Here is a 15,041-nt window from a genome sequence, read left to right as displayed (position 1 = left end):
ACTGCTTATGGACCAAACCCTATAGACCATTATCTTCCAGGTGCTGAGCAGAGAGACTAACAAGACCAAAGACAAGTTTTGGATCCACTGGAACTGAAAAACCATCAGTTTTTACTCCAATTTCACATTAGATTCTGGAGCACCCAGCCCCATCCAATGTCTCCCCAAGACTCAGTGAGTGTGAATCAGCCCTGGCTCTCACTTTGCTCGGTCTACCTCTAACCCCATGCCCCCCACCTTTCCAGCTGGCTTGATTGGCCCCTAGGGTCCCACCTTAACACTGGGTGTCCAATTCCCTGATTCATGTGTCCACCTACCATCCCCCAGGCATTCACTCATTTCATCACCTGACCTCTATACCCTGGAAATGCACACACCTGCTCCTACAATCCATTTCTAGGCTCCAAGGGTGCATCCAGTAGACCTGGGAATCCACCCAAACATGTTAGAGGTCCACCCCCAACTTTCCTGGGTTCACTCAACACTCAAGGCTCCTACAATGAAGCATCAGAAATATTCCACTCTTCCCATCACCAACTGAAATGCTAATTACAACATCTGGTTTATTTTCTGCTTTTTCCTATGGAGAACATTTGCAAAGTTTGAAATTTGTTCTATCCCAGAACCTGTTGAACATACTTGCTGTTAAAAACAAACAACTGTAAAACATGGAGTCAAGGGATGTAATTCCATTATTAAAGTACTTGTCTGGAAAGCACAAAGTTATGGATTCAATACTCAACAATATACAATGTTCAATAAAGCAATATTATCCTTGGCCATAGAGCAATTTGAAGGCCAGCCTGTGCAACATGAGACTGTCTCATCAACAAAACCATGGTGCTGTTGCAATGGCCCAGAAGTTAAGAGCAGTGACTGCTCTTTCAGAGAACCCTCAATTCCCAGTATTCACATAGCAACTCACAGTAGTTTATAACTTTAGTGCTAGGTGGTCTGATGAACCCATTTGGCTTCCAGGGCCACTGCATGCAAGTGGTACACAGAAATACACGCAGGCAAAATATCCATACACACAAAATAATAAAATATAAAAAAAAATTAAAATGGAAAAACAAATACCAAAAAAGAGAAAAAATTTCTTAGCCAAGCAAGACACCACCTTGTACTAGTAAAAAAAATTGCAAATGAACCATACATAATGGCACATGCTTATAATTCTACTACTTGGGAAGTAGATCAAAGATAATGGTTTCAAGTCTTGAAGAAAGCCTGGCTATATAAGACCTTACTTTTTTTTTTCTTAAATGAGAAAAACTTAGTAAATAACTAGGTATAATGGTACATGCTTATTATCTCAGTTTGCAATCCCAGCAATGGGGAGGCTAAGGTAGGAAGATCAGGAGGTTCAGGCCAGCCTGGGTTACATGGTGTGCTGAACAGTTTCATGTCAACTTGACATAAGCTAAAGTCATCTGTGAGGAGGGAACCTCAATCAAGAAAATGCTTCCATGCCGGGCAGTGGTGGCGCATACCTTTAATCCCAGCACTCGGGAGGCAGAGACAGGCGGATCTCTGTGAGTTTGAGGCCAGCCTGGTGTACTGAGTGAGTTCCAGGAAAGGCACAAAGCTACACAGAGAAACCCTGTCTCGAAAAACAAACAAACAAACAAACAAACAAACAAAATGCTTCCTGCCAGGAGGTGGTAGTGCACTTTAATTCCAGCGCTTGGGGGTAGAAGTGGGTTTCTTCAAGGCCAGCCTGGTCTACAGAGGAAGTTCCAGGACAGCCAGGGCTAGACAAGTAAATACTATCTTGAAAAGAAAGAAAGGAAGGAAGGGAGGGAGGGAGGGAGGAAAGAAGGAAGGAAGGAAGGAAGAAAGGAAGGAAGGAAGGAAGGAAGGAAGGAAAAGAATGAAAGAAAGGAAGGAAGGAAGGAAGAAATGAAGGAAAGAAAAGAAAGGAAAGGAAAGAACAAATGCTTCCGTAAGACTGGGCAAGCCTTTAGAGCATTTTCTTAGTTATTGATAGGCAAGGAGGGCTCAGCCCACTGTAGGTGGTGCCATCCCTGGGCTCCTAGATTCTATAAGAAAGCAGGCTGAGCAAGCCAGTAAGCAGCTCCCCTCCATGGCCCCTACATCAGCTCCTGCCTCCAAGTCCCTGCCCTAATTGAGCTCCTGTCCTGGCTTCCTTAAATGATGAACTACAATTTGAATCATAAGGAAAATAAGTCCTTTTCTCCCAAACTTGCTTTTAGAAGTGGTGTTTCATTTTAACTTAAAGTTTTATTATTACGTATGTTACATGCACATGGGCATGTGCTATTGCACACATGGGAGATCAGAGGGCAACTCTTTGAAGTTAACCCTCTAACTTTCACTGTGGGCTCAAATGCAGGTCATGAAGACTTCACAAAAAGCACTTTTACCTACTGAATTGGATGGCCGGCTCCTGAAGCCTCAGAGATCCTTTGTGATTGAGCCCCAGCACCGAAGAGACAGTGGGGGAGGAAGACCAAAAAAACACAGTAAATAGATATCATATGTAGGTACCTTTGGCTGTTGTTGAGTTTCTCCTGTTGCCTCCTGGCAGAAGGGAAGAAAACCTATTGACACAGTAGCCGCTCTTAGTGTAGGCACTGGTTGAACCCTGTAGGGAGAAAGCTACCATTCTCATTAGGCATTCAGAGGAATCCTTGCCTCCTGCTTCTGCATCTTAAAGGGTTGTCATTAGCCCAAAGAGATGAGCCAAAGACTCTTCCAGCAGGAAAACACTTTGAGGCCAACTCCAGGCACAGCTGGGTGGAGGATGAAAATGGGAGGCAAACAACCCTTTATCACATACTAGGCTTGCTGGTATTAGAGGCAAGAAGCAGTTACTTACCCTGGAGGCCACGATAAGGGCTCTTTTCCCAACAGGACACACAACCACAATCCATTCTTGCCCCAAATCTGAAGGGACGTCAATTAACCACTCAGAAAGCATCAACTGGGAATATAAAGATGTTTTAAAAAATGAGCAGGAGTTTATCATTCAAACATTACAAGAACAAAGCATTAACACCCCACATACATAATACAAATATAGTTAAAAGTTGAGGGCAGAGGTACTTCCAGCCCAGGTGCTCTAAGGAAAGAAGCTGGTCTCCAGCATAACCAAAAGATGGCAGGCATTCACTGGTGACTTACTGTCACTATCTGTATCCTCCTTACTCCCTTCCTCAAGGCCTAAAGAGGCTTTTTCCCTTTCCTTATTTGCCTACTGCCTACCAGCATAACTATTATATTCTGGGTTTACACCTCAGGAATGAATACTCACCCTGAGTCATGCTCAGACTTGATCATCATTTCCCAAACTGATACACCACACATCATGATAAGAGATTTTAGGAGGCAAGCCTGGTGGTATAGGCATATAATCTCAGCTACTTGGAAAGCTCAGATGGAAGGACTGCCAAATTCACAGCTTGTCTGGACAACTTAATGAGATGCTGTTTCAAGTTTTTAAAGCTGGCCTTAACTCACTATGTAGGTGAAAATGACTCTGTACTTATGATCCTCTGGTTCTGCCTCCTGAATATTAAAACTGCAAGCCTGAACTGTCAGTAGTGGCTCACACCTTTAATACCAGCACTTGAGAGGCAAAGGCAAGTGGATCTCTGATCTATAGAGCTATTTCTAAGACATTGAGGGCTACAGAGAAACCTAATCTGAGGGACATGGGAAAATTCCAGCACATTGCACACATATGGTACACAGAAACTCTAGGCATACACATAAGTCACATTTAAAAAAATAATTCGAGGGCTGGAGAGATGGCTCAGAGGTTAAGAGCACTGGCTGCTCTTCCAGAGGTCCTGAGTTCAATTCCCAGCAACCACATGGTGGCTTACAACCACCTGTAATGAGATCTGGTGCCCTCTTCTGTGTACATAATAAATAAATAAATCTTTAAAAAAAATAATTCGAGCATGATTGTTAATATTTGCTGTAAGAGCTATTGAAAACACTTTAAAAGCCAGGTATGGTGGTGCATGCTTTTAATTACGGCACTGGGGAGGCAGAGGCAGGAGGGTCTCTGATTTTGCAAGCCTGGTCTACAGAGTAAGTTCTAGAATAGTCAGAAACATACACAGAGAAACCCTGTTTTTGAAAAAAAAAAAGTGTTTTTACGTAAGAATGTTAACAATAAATCAAGTACACAACAATAAATCAGTGTATACCTTAGATATGACCTTATTTGCTGTGTGATGTTCTGTATGTTAAATGTGTTGCTCTAATTGGTTAATAAATAAAACACTGATTGGCCAGTAGCCAGGCAGGAAGTATAGGCAGGACAAGGAGAGAGGAGAATTCTGGGAAGTGAAAGGCTGAGTCAGAGAGATGCTGCCAGCCGCCATGATGAGAAGCAGATGTTAAGATACCAGTAAGCCACAAGCCATGTGGCAACTTATAGATTAATAGAAATGGGTTAATTTGAGATATAAGAACAGTTAGCAAGAAGCCTGCCACGGCCATACAGTTTGTAAACAATATAAGTCTCGGTGTGTTTACTTGGTTGGGTCTGAGCGACTGTAGGACTGGCAGGTGAGAGAGACTTGTCCTGACTGTGGGCCAGGCAGGAAACTCTAGCTACACTTATTCTTTTTCTGAATATATTCTAGGACTCTCGTAAACAAGACTATTAGGCTTTATTTACAGTGACAATATCCTAACTTCCTGTATCCCTGTGATCTACAGTTCTATTTACAAAGTGTAATCCTGTTCCATATGCCTTAGGAATTACCCTGTAATTTAAATTGAAATGATTTAAATTTCCTAGCAACTTTTTTTTTTAAACTCTATTTAGGTATATTGGTATTTATTTGCATGTATCTTTGTGCTCCACATGCATGTCTGGTGCTCAAGGAGGCCAGAAAAGAGTATCAGATCCTTCAGACTGGAGTTACAAACTTGTGAACCATCATGTATGTGTAGATGTAACCGTCTTGTTAAATAAGAAACACAGAGCCAATTGCAGAGTTAAAAGCCAAGAGGTCAGAGCAATAGCTGAGAGCTGAAAACCTACCCTTCACTGCTTCTGCTGTCTTTCCTCTCTGCAAGAGACCTACTTCTCTTTTTTATAGACTTTCTGTTCTGCCTTCTCATTGGTTGTAAACACAACCATATGACCTCCTCGTCACTGCCTGTCTGTACAGACCTCTAGGTTTTCTATGGTTGGTATTGAGATTAAAGGTGTGTGTCGCCATGCTGGCTGTATCCTCGAACTCACATAGATCCACCTAGCTCTGCCTCCAAAGTGCTAGGATTAAAAGCGTGCACCACCACTGCCCAGCTTCTATGGCTTGCTCTGACCCCAAGGCAACTTTATTAATATACAAATAAAATCACATTTCAGTACAAATAAAATATCACTATATGTATGTACTAGAAACTGAATTCAGGTCCTCTGGAAGAGCTGGTGCTCTTAACTGCTGAGCATTCTCTCCAGTTCCTCTTAGCAATTTTTTAAAGACATCAAAATCCTATGTATGACTATCATAAAGGACATGAAAGGCAACTCTGCTTTGAGCAGTTCACATCTAGATCTTGGTGTGCTACACTCTTTCTTTTAGTTCTCACTTTCTGTTACCTCCCACAAGGAAGTCTATGCTAAAAATGTCTTTTATAAGAGCTACAGATATGGCTTAGCAGTTAAGAACACTCGTTGCTCTTGCAAAGGACCTAGGTTCAGTTTCCAGCACCCACATAGTGGCTCATAACCATCCCCAACTCGTTTCAGGGACTCCCCTCTTTTGACATCCACAGGCACCAGGCATGCATGTGGTACACATACATTCATGTAGGCAAAATACTTGTGCACACAAAATAATAATAAAACAGTAAAAAAAAAAAAAAAATATCTGGTAATTTATGCCACACAGCGGTGATGCATGCCTTTAATCCCAGCACTTGGGAGGCAGAGCCAGGCAGATCTCTGTGAGTTTGAGGCCAGCCTGGTCTACAGAACAAGATCCAAGACAGGTACCAAAACTACACAGAGAAATCTTGTCTCAACCCACACCCCCCCAAAAAAAAAATCTAGTAACTTTATAAAAATATATACACACATACACACACACACACACACACACACACACACACACACACACACACACATTCTGGGTTAGCAAGATAACTCAGTGGGTAAAGGCAATTGCCACCAAGCCTGATAACCGAGTTTAGTATCTGGAATCACATGGTAGAGGGTTAGAACTGACTCCCACCGGTTTTCCATTGACCTTCACACGCATCCTTACACACCTTATCTAAGGTTTCTATTACTGTGATAAAAGACTGTGACCAAGATAGGCGTTGGTGGCACACACCTCTAATCCTGGCACTTGGGAGGCAGAGCCAGGTGGATCTCTGTGAGTTTGAGGCCAGCCTAGTCTACAGTGCAAGATCTAGGACAGCCTCCAAAGCTACAAAGAGAAACCCTGTCTCAAAAAACAAAACAAAACAAAACAAAAACCCACTGTGACCAAAAGTGACTTGGGGAGAAAAGGGTTATTTCACTTGCAATTCCATTAAGTCAGGGCAGGAACCCAAAGCACAGCAGCAATCTGGAGGCAGAAACTGATGCAGAAGCCATGGAAGAAGGGTGCTCACTGGCTTGCTCTGCACAGCTTGTTCAGTTGCTTTCTTTTAGTTATTTTTCTGAGGCAGGGTTTCTCTGTGTTACAGCCCTGGCTGTCCTAGACCACCTGCCCAGGAGTCACATCAATCATCAATGCCATATACTCACCTACAGGCCAATCCTATGGAAGCATTTTTCTCAATGAGGAGTCTTTCTTCCCAAGTGACCTAGATTCTGTCAAGTTGATGTAAAAACTAGCCAGCATAAACATGTACACATTCAAATAAATAAATAAAATGTTAAAAAAAATAAAACTAAAATGCTGCTTCATACTGGCTCATCCTGAAATTCCTTTCTGAGGCAAAGTCAATGATCTGGCTTTACCAGAATGAGGTTCTGAAAAGGCTGTTGGAGGGTTGGAGGGGGAGCAGCAGGGAGCTTCATATCTAGCTCTCTGCACAACCACTGATGGGGTCCATCTCCAAATCTCAAACAAACAAACAAAAAGAGTGGGGCTGGGGTACAGACTAGTGAAGAATGCTTGCCTTGTGAATGTTCATGGCGTTGTGTTCAATTCTCAACGTTGCAAAAGAAAGACAGAAAGAAAAGGAGAAGGGAGGGCGGACAAGGGAAGGGTAGGAAAATAAGGCCAGGGAGAGGGTTGGGGAGGGGGGGCGTTAAAGTGCTTGCTGTGCAAGTCTGTGGGGAAAAGGCCTCTCTAAATGTGTTCTCTCACCTCCACACATGCACACTCATACACATACATAGGTGCACACACAAAACACACATACAATAAATGAAATATTCTTTAGCAAAAAGAAAATAAATGATAAAGGACAGAACATTTTTCTAAAGAATATATATAAATGTTTAGTAAGCAGATTAAAAGTTGCCCTAGAAAGGCAGAATATGAGGAGTGTGGTGGCATGCGCGTGTGTGTGTGATGAAGAAAATGTTCTAGAATTAGCTAGAAGTGATAATGCACACTTGTAATTCTACACTTGGAAGTAGAAGTTTTGAAGGATCTGGAATGCAAGCTTGTATTTGGCTACACAGCAACTTAAAGGCCAGCCTGAGCTACTGTCTTAAATAAAAATGACCTACCAGAACAAGACAGTAAGAACTTATTCCTGGGGCTGGAGAGATGGCTTGGTAGTTAAGAATGCTTGTTGCTCTTCCATAAACAGAAAGTCCAGGTCCCAACAGCTCACAACAACCTGTAACTCCAGCTTCAGATGATCAGACGCCTTCTTTTGGCATCTGTGGTCACTCCCCATATGTATACATATGCATGTACAAGCACACAGACACACAAATGCAAATAAATAAACAAATAATAAATCTTAAAAAAAAAAAAAGACACTACTTCTAAAGACAACACAGTCTTGGTTGTAAGATAACAGAAAAGTCAACTTGGAACTCAACTGAAAGCTTCCTCCCTTTTGGCTAGCTTTACGGAGTGCTGGGAGAGAAAAGACATCAATGGTCTCACCTAGCTGTGCAAGAGAAATTTATGGCCCTGCCCAGTACATGGCTCCGTGCAAGGAGTTGTCTAGAGTAAACCAAACTCAATCATACAGGGTGGAATTCCCCCAGCCCCTGAAAATTTATAAAAGCCCAAATATTCTATTTGTTTTGGGAATTTCTCTTCTAAAGGACCTCTCTCCTTCAGGTCCCCATCGTATTGTCCATGGTGGCTAATATATCCCACTCTTTTACTTTAAGCTAATTGGTTAATGAATTTCCTTTCCAGGTTTGCTTGGATTTTTGTTCATTTAGTTTTTTGTTTTGTTTGAGACAGAGTTTCACTCTGCAAACCTGGCTGGTCTATAACTAGATATGAAAACTAGACTGGCATTTCTGCTTCCCAAATACTGGGATCAAATGAGTGTACGACATATCTGTTTCCTTTCCAGGTTTTAAAGGGAAGCCTCTCTTTCCCTATAAGGCCTCATCATGCTGCTTCTGATATGACAGACTGTCCTTTTGATGCTTTCCAAACTCAAGGTCCAGTCATGGCCCCAGAGTCTCCAGTCTCTCTTTTCTAAGAAAGCTCATTTCTGAAGGATCTCAGCTTCTTCTTCTACCAAACCTGCTGTTCTTCATTTCTTCCAAACACCTACAATACCAACCTGCCAGGTGAGACAGGTGCCCTTTTGTACAATAGTGCCATGGCTGTTGGGAGTGACCAACCTGATCCAATGTGAAGTGTGGTGTACAGGAGGGAATCTATATATGGTAATGTGAACCTCAGTCAAAGACAAATGGCTGCAGAAGTCATAGGCTCTATGAAAGGGAGTTACTATTATTTTTATTTTATTTTATTTTATTTTATTTTTCAAGACAGGGTTTCTCTATGTTGTTTTGGTGCCTGTCTTGGATCTTGCTCTGTAAACCAGGCTGACCTCGAACTCACAGAGATCTGTCTGGCTCTGCTTCCCGAGTGCTGGGATTAAAGATGGGTGCCGCCACCACCCGGCAAGGGACTTACTATTCTCTTTTAGCTAAACTAACATCATGCCTTCTAACTATCAACAGTTAAACAGACAAACACTGCTTTTAGTCTTCTTTTTTATTTATTTATTTATTATTATTTTTTTGATTTGTCTACTTTTGTTGTTGTTGCTTTTTTCCAAGACAGGCTTTCTCTGTGTAGCCCTGGCTGTCCTGCAACTAGCTATGTAGACCAGGCTGGCCTTGAACTCACAGAAATCTGCCTGCCTCTGCCTCCTGAGTGCTGGGATTAAAGGCGAGTGCCACCACTGCCCAGCTCCCCTCCACTCTTTCTTATACATCTCCTACCCCTTCAACTCCTCTTCTCCCTACAAATCCTTTTCCCAAATTTATGTCCTTTTGTTTTGTGACCTGCTGCATTTAACCAGGGTCTAGATTTGGAACTATGCATTTGAGCCTAAAGGGCTCACTAGTGGGTATGTATCTGAAGACATTGATTCCCTCCTCCCAAAATCTATCCACAGCCTCTATTTCAGCAGGGAGGTGTGGGCCAGTCTTTTATAGGCCCAGTGCAAGAAACTGCAGCTGCTATGAGTTCATGACTGTAATGGTTATATCATGCCCATAAGATGAGGAAGGCAGCATTTCATACATAGCCCTTCTCCATAGCTTCCATTCTTTCTGTTTTCTCTTCTAAAATGTTCCCTAAGCCTTAGAGGGGAAGGTATAAATGTCTATTTTAGGACTGAACATTCAGCTGTCACTTTATTCTCAGCACCTTAAACAGCCAACCATCATTCACTTCAAAGAGAGGCTTCTCTGATTAAGACTAAAAGTAATGCTAGCATGGTAGCACACAACTTTAGTCCCAGCACTCAGGAGGCAGACGCAAGTGGATCTCTGAGTCTGAAGTCAGCCTAGTCTACACTCTGAGCTCCAAGACATCCAAGGCTATACAGAAAAACCCGTTTCAAAAATAAACAAAGAATTTTCAAGGCAAAGGTGTTACATCCTATAGCTCAGGAGACAGAGGCAGAAGGATCTCTCAGTTTGAGGCCAGCCTGGTCTACAGAGCTAGTTCCAGAATAGCTAGGGCTACACAGAGCAATCTTATCTCTAAAAACAAAAAGATAAAAATTTAAAAAAAAAAAAAAAAAAAAAAAAAGAGTACAGGGGTTATTTATGAAAAACAAAAAAATAAAAATAAAGAGTATAGGAGCTATTTATGATCCATGTCTATCACACAGCAAAGCCTGATTACATATAACAAGTTTTTCATTTTTCTTGAACAGAACTAAATTGTATAAGTCTTGCAGAAGAATCATGGGTTCAAGGCCAACTTGAGCTACTAGCCAAACCTTGTCAAAAATAAACAAAAACTGAAGTATACTTTGTCACAGAAGGTATTATCTGTACTGTATTTGGGGGGGCAGGGAGAAATAGATGGATGGGTATTCCCAAAAAGTGTATTCTAAAGGCAAGAGGACCCTACAAAGTAGTATATTATAGCAGGGAAGACCCCTGCTTTCACTCAGACCTACAACCTTTCTTCTGGAACACCAGGACTGCCTCTTTCCCATCTCCCCTGTAGCACTGCCAGCATTTAATTGAGAGTGGCAAAGTGCCTGGTTGTTTCATTGTTCAACATTGCCTTGGTCAACTGGATGTCCTGCGCAGGTTCTCTTTATTTAAGGACTGACATACTTCCTCCTGCCTGCTACAACTCCAGTGTACACTGACAAGACTGCCGACTGGCCTCCTATCAATCTAGCTGGGAAAGACTGCCAACTGAGGAAGAGAGGGAGACACTGGGCTTGTGAGCAGGTCCCATCCAAACCAACTGCGTATGACTATTCAAAACAAAACAAAACAAAAACAAACAAACAAAAAACCACGGAAGGCCAGGAATGATAGAGCATGCATATAATTACAGCAAAAGAAGGGACTGCTTGCTGTTAGTTCAAGGCCAGCCTGATCTACATAGTAATTCCAGACCTGCCAGGGCTACAAAGAAAGATCTTATCTCAAAACAAAACGAAACAAAAAAATAAGACAAGGAGGCTGGGGCTCTAGTTTAATGATGACAGAACATCTGCCTAGCATATACAAAGCCCTGGGTTACATTCCCTGCCCAGAAGAATGAGGATGATGAAGATGTGGGATCTATTACTAGAGTAGTAGCTCAGGAGCTTTCTGTATGAGCTAGCAGCCTCTGGTTAATGGCATGGGCTAGATGGGCTAGTAACTCTAAGTCACTATCCACAGGCTTCATCAGTGGTTTTGGTTTTGATTTTGTTTTGAGACACAGTCTTTCTATATAGCCTGGCTATCCTAGAACTCACTATGTAGATCAGGTTGGCCTCGAACTCATAGAAATCCACCTGTCTCTACCTCCCAAGTGCTGGACTAAAAGCATGTGCCACCACATCCACCTTCATCAGTGCTTCCAGTCAGCCAGCAGAACTATAAGCCAGCTCTGTTACCATCATTCTCTCTACAAATACATGGCAATTAGCTTTGCCCACCCTCTTTTCATAGCAGCATTTCATTTATTTTGGTGGGTTTTGACTGCATGTGGAGGGTGCAAAACTCTAGACCACTCACTTGATTAGCATAGCGTTTTGGTAACTTCTTGCCAGGGTCAATGTCCATTTCTTCTTCATCTTTCTTATCTTCTTCCCCACTTTCCATCCCTGTCCAGTCATCTTCAGCCAGTCTTCTGGCATGGTTCACATAATCCAACCGCTTGCTGGAGGAGAAAAAGATAATATCTATACAAAGATATCCCACAATGTACAGGTGTCATACAATTCAAGGATGACAAATTTGGAAGCAACTAGGGGATTCTGGTGAGGGTAAAACATAATGAAATTTTCTTTGCAAGGTTAAACTAGTGACTGTCTCCTCATAGCTCCTAATCAAGAAACTCACTCTGAACACATTCAGCTTTCCTTGGTTTCTTAAGAATGTTCGAAGGCTGGAGAGATGGCTCAGCGGTTAAGAGCACTGGCTGCTCTTCCAGAGGTCCTGAGTTCAATTCCCAGCACCCACATGGTGGCTCACAACCATCTGTAATGAGATCTGGCGCCCTCTTCTGTGTACATAAAAAAATAAATAAATCTTAGGTTGGGGATTTAGCTCAGTGGTAGAGCGCTTGGGCAAGCGCAAGGCCTTGGGTTCGGTCCTCAGCTCAAAAAAAACAAAAAAAAGAATGTTCGCCGGGCGGTGGTGGTGGTGCACACCTGTAATCCCAGCACTTGGGAGGCAGAGGCAGGAGGATCTCTGTGAGTTCACGGCCAACCTGGTCTACAGAGCTAGTCCAGGACAGGCTCCAAAGCTCCAGAGAAACCCCGTCTCGAAAGAAAAAACAAACAAACAAACAACAACAAACAAAGAATGTTCAAATAGGGGCTCGAGAAATGGCTCTGGTTGGGAGTGGGACTGCTATCCCCGAGGACCAGGTTTAATCCCCAGAGCCCACATGGCAGCTCACAGCTGTCTGTAACTCCAGAGCTGACACCCTCACACAGACATACATACAGATAGAGCACCAGTGCACATAAAATAAAAATAAAGAAATTAGTAAAAAAAAAAAAAAAAAGTTCAAAGTAAAAAATTTATTCTTAAAGGAATTTCCAAGACTCACTAGCTGAATAAGATGAACCTACATTACCCCACTACATTCCAGATGAGAAATAACATTTCCTGCCTGGCAGACTCATCAAAAGCCCCAGAGATGGGAAGGATGAAACACATTAAATGCAGTGAGAAGTCCAAAACAAGAGAATCTTCTGGGGCTTTCCACTTTAGACATCATGCTGATCAAACGAACAAACACCCCAAAACTTAAGCTTTTCTTGTTTGACTTTCAAAAGAAGCCACCTGGCTTAAGACTTGGCATCTTTGCTGGTACAGTAATACACATCTTTGATCCCAGTACCCCAGGGGCAGAGGCAGGTGGATCTCTGTGAGTTCAAGGCCAACCTGGTCTATATAGTGAGTTCCAGGACAACTACATAGTGAGACCCTGTCTCAAAAAAAAAAAGAGAGAGCGAGCCTGGCGGTGGTGGCACATACTTTTAATCCCAGCACTTGGGAAGCAGAGACAGGCAAATCTCTGAGGCCAGCCTGTCTACAGAGTGAGTTCCAGGACAGCCAGGGCTACACAGAGAAACCCTGTCTCAAAAAAAAAAAAAAAAGACCTAACATCTTTAACTTGTTTACCTTCACTTTTGTCTTTTCCTACCCCACCTCCACTTCACCCATGAGATTTAAACATAGGGCCTTCTGCCTTTGAGGCTAGCACTCTACCAATAAGCAATACATCCCATCCTCTTTTGGCTCTTATTTAGTTATATTTATTAGATAGTGTTTTACCTATCTGCCTTGAACTCACTCAGTAGCCAAGGCAGACTCTGCCCTCCCCTGCCCTCTAGCCACAGCCTTTGTTTTGTTTGAGAACGTGGTCTCTCTATGTAGCCCTGGCTGTTCTGGAACTTGCAATGTAAACCAGGCTGCCCTGGAACTCACAGAGATCTTCCTGCCTTTGCCTGCTAAGTGCTGAGATTACAGGCATGCATCACTACACTCAGGCTTTTGTTTTGTTAAGACAAGAGTCTCAAGTAGCCTAGGATGGCCTCAAATTCCCAATTAGCCCAGGATGACATTTTCTATGTGTATATGTATGTGCATGGGTATAGCTACCTGTGAAAGTCAGAAGAGGACATCAGATCCTCTAGATCAGCAGTTCTCAACCTATGGGTCTCACCCCTTTGGGGAGGTTGAATCACCCTTTTACCAGAATTGTTTAAGATCATCGGAAAATACAGATATTTAGATTATGATTTATAACAGTAGCAAAATTATAGTTATGAAGCAGCAACAAAAATAATTTTACGGTGGGGGGCACCATAATATGAGGAACTGTATTAAAGGGTCGAAGTATGAGGAAGGTTGAAAACCACTGCTCTAGATGCTGGAGTTACCGGTGATTGTGAGCTACCTGACATTGGTGCTGGGAACCGAACTTAGGTCCTCAGCAAGCACTCTTAACTACTAAGCCATCTCTCCAGCCCTGACACTTAACTTCTAATCCTCCTACCTCTCTCTACCTTCTCCTTAATGCTGGGTTACAGATGTGCATTGCCATGCTCAGTTTTATTTATTTATTAAAGCTGCATATTCTAGTAAATTGGGGGAACTGTGAAGGAAGAAACTTTTCAAACCTAATTATTACATATTAATTTGTAATATCATGTATCTTATAATTTCCACAAAGTTAAGGCAAGAAATCAGATACTAAACCCAACATGGTTTCTGCATCTTTTTTTTTAAGCATATGTGTATATGTACATATGTATGGGCACAGATATGGCATAGCAAGTGTGTGGAAGTCAGAAGACAACTTGAGGGAGTCAGTTCTCTCCTTCCTTCATATGGGTACCAGAGATTGAAATCAGGTCCTCAGATTTGGCAGTAAGCACTTGTAAAACAATCTTGTCAGCTGAGACGGTTTCTTCTTTTTCTTTATTATTATTATTTTTTTTTTTTAATTAGGACAGGGTCTCAATATGTACTAGCCTAGAACTCACTATATAGACCAATTTGACCCTGTACTCACAGAGATCCACCTGCCTCTGCCTCCTGAGTACTAGTATGAAAGGTGTGTACCACTATGCCTATCTCTAGTTTTTTCCTTTTTCTTTTTTTTCCTAGTTTTTTTCTTAAATGTACATGTTCATACACATTCTTACAAAGATACATATGAACAAGGACATAGAAAAGCACAATGACCTTCTGTTTAAAGAACAGAAGAGACCTAGTATGTATGTAGGATATAGGCCTGTAGTTACTTCCCAACACTGTTTGTAATCATAGAGGATGGAAATTACCCAGGTGCCCAGCAGTAGAGGGCTGCTTAGGCTACATTATGAACCATCCATTTAATGAGCTACCCAGCACCCAAAAAAAAAAAAAGAAAAAAAAGAAATGATGTGTCTGTGTTCAGCTA

General features: G+C 42.1%; 1 protein-coding gene across 2 annotated transcripts in view; it reads right to left on the bottom strand.

Annotated features, from left to right (window-relative positions):
• Positions 1-15,041, bottom strand: part of Snupn (snurportin 1) — a 37,283-nt gene that overhangs the window by 11,742 nt on the left and 10,500 nt on the right. For both annotated transcript variants that reach the window (XM_036193703.1, XM_036193704.1), the window contains exons 3-5: positions 11,636-11,780; positions 2,843-2,947; positions 2,512-2,608 (exon numbers count right to left, since the gene is read on the bottom strand). In XM_036193703.1, the coding sequence (XP_036049596.1) occupies positions 2,512-2,608; positions 2,843-2,947; positions 11,636-11,780 (347 nt within the window). The remainder of the gene's footprint in view (positions 1-2,511; positions 2,609-2,842; positions 2,948-11,635; positions 11,781-15,041) is intronic.

Source organism: Onychomys torridus, chromosome 7, assembly GCF_903995425.1.
Source record: "Onychomys torridus chromosome 7, mOncTor1.1, whole genome shotgun sequence".
Taxonomy (NCBI): Eukaryota; Metazoa; Chordata; class Mammalia; order Rodentia; family Cricetidae; genus Onychomys; species Onychomys torridus.
Note: the sequence above shows the minus strand (reverse complement) of the source record. Positions and strands in the feature narration are given on the sequence as shown.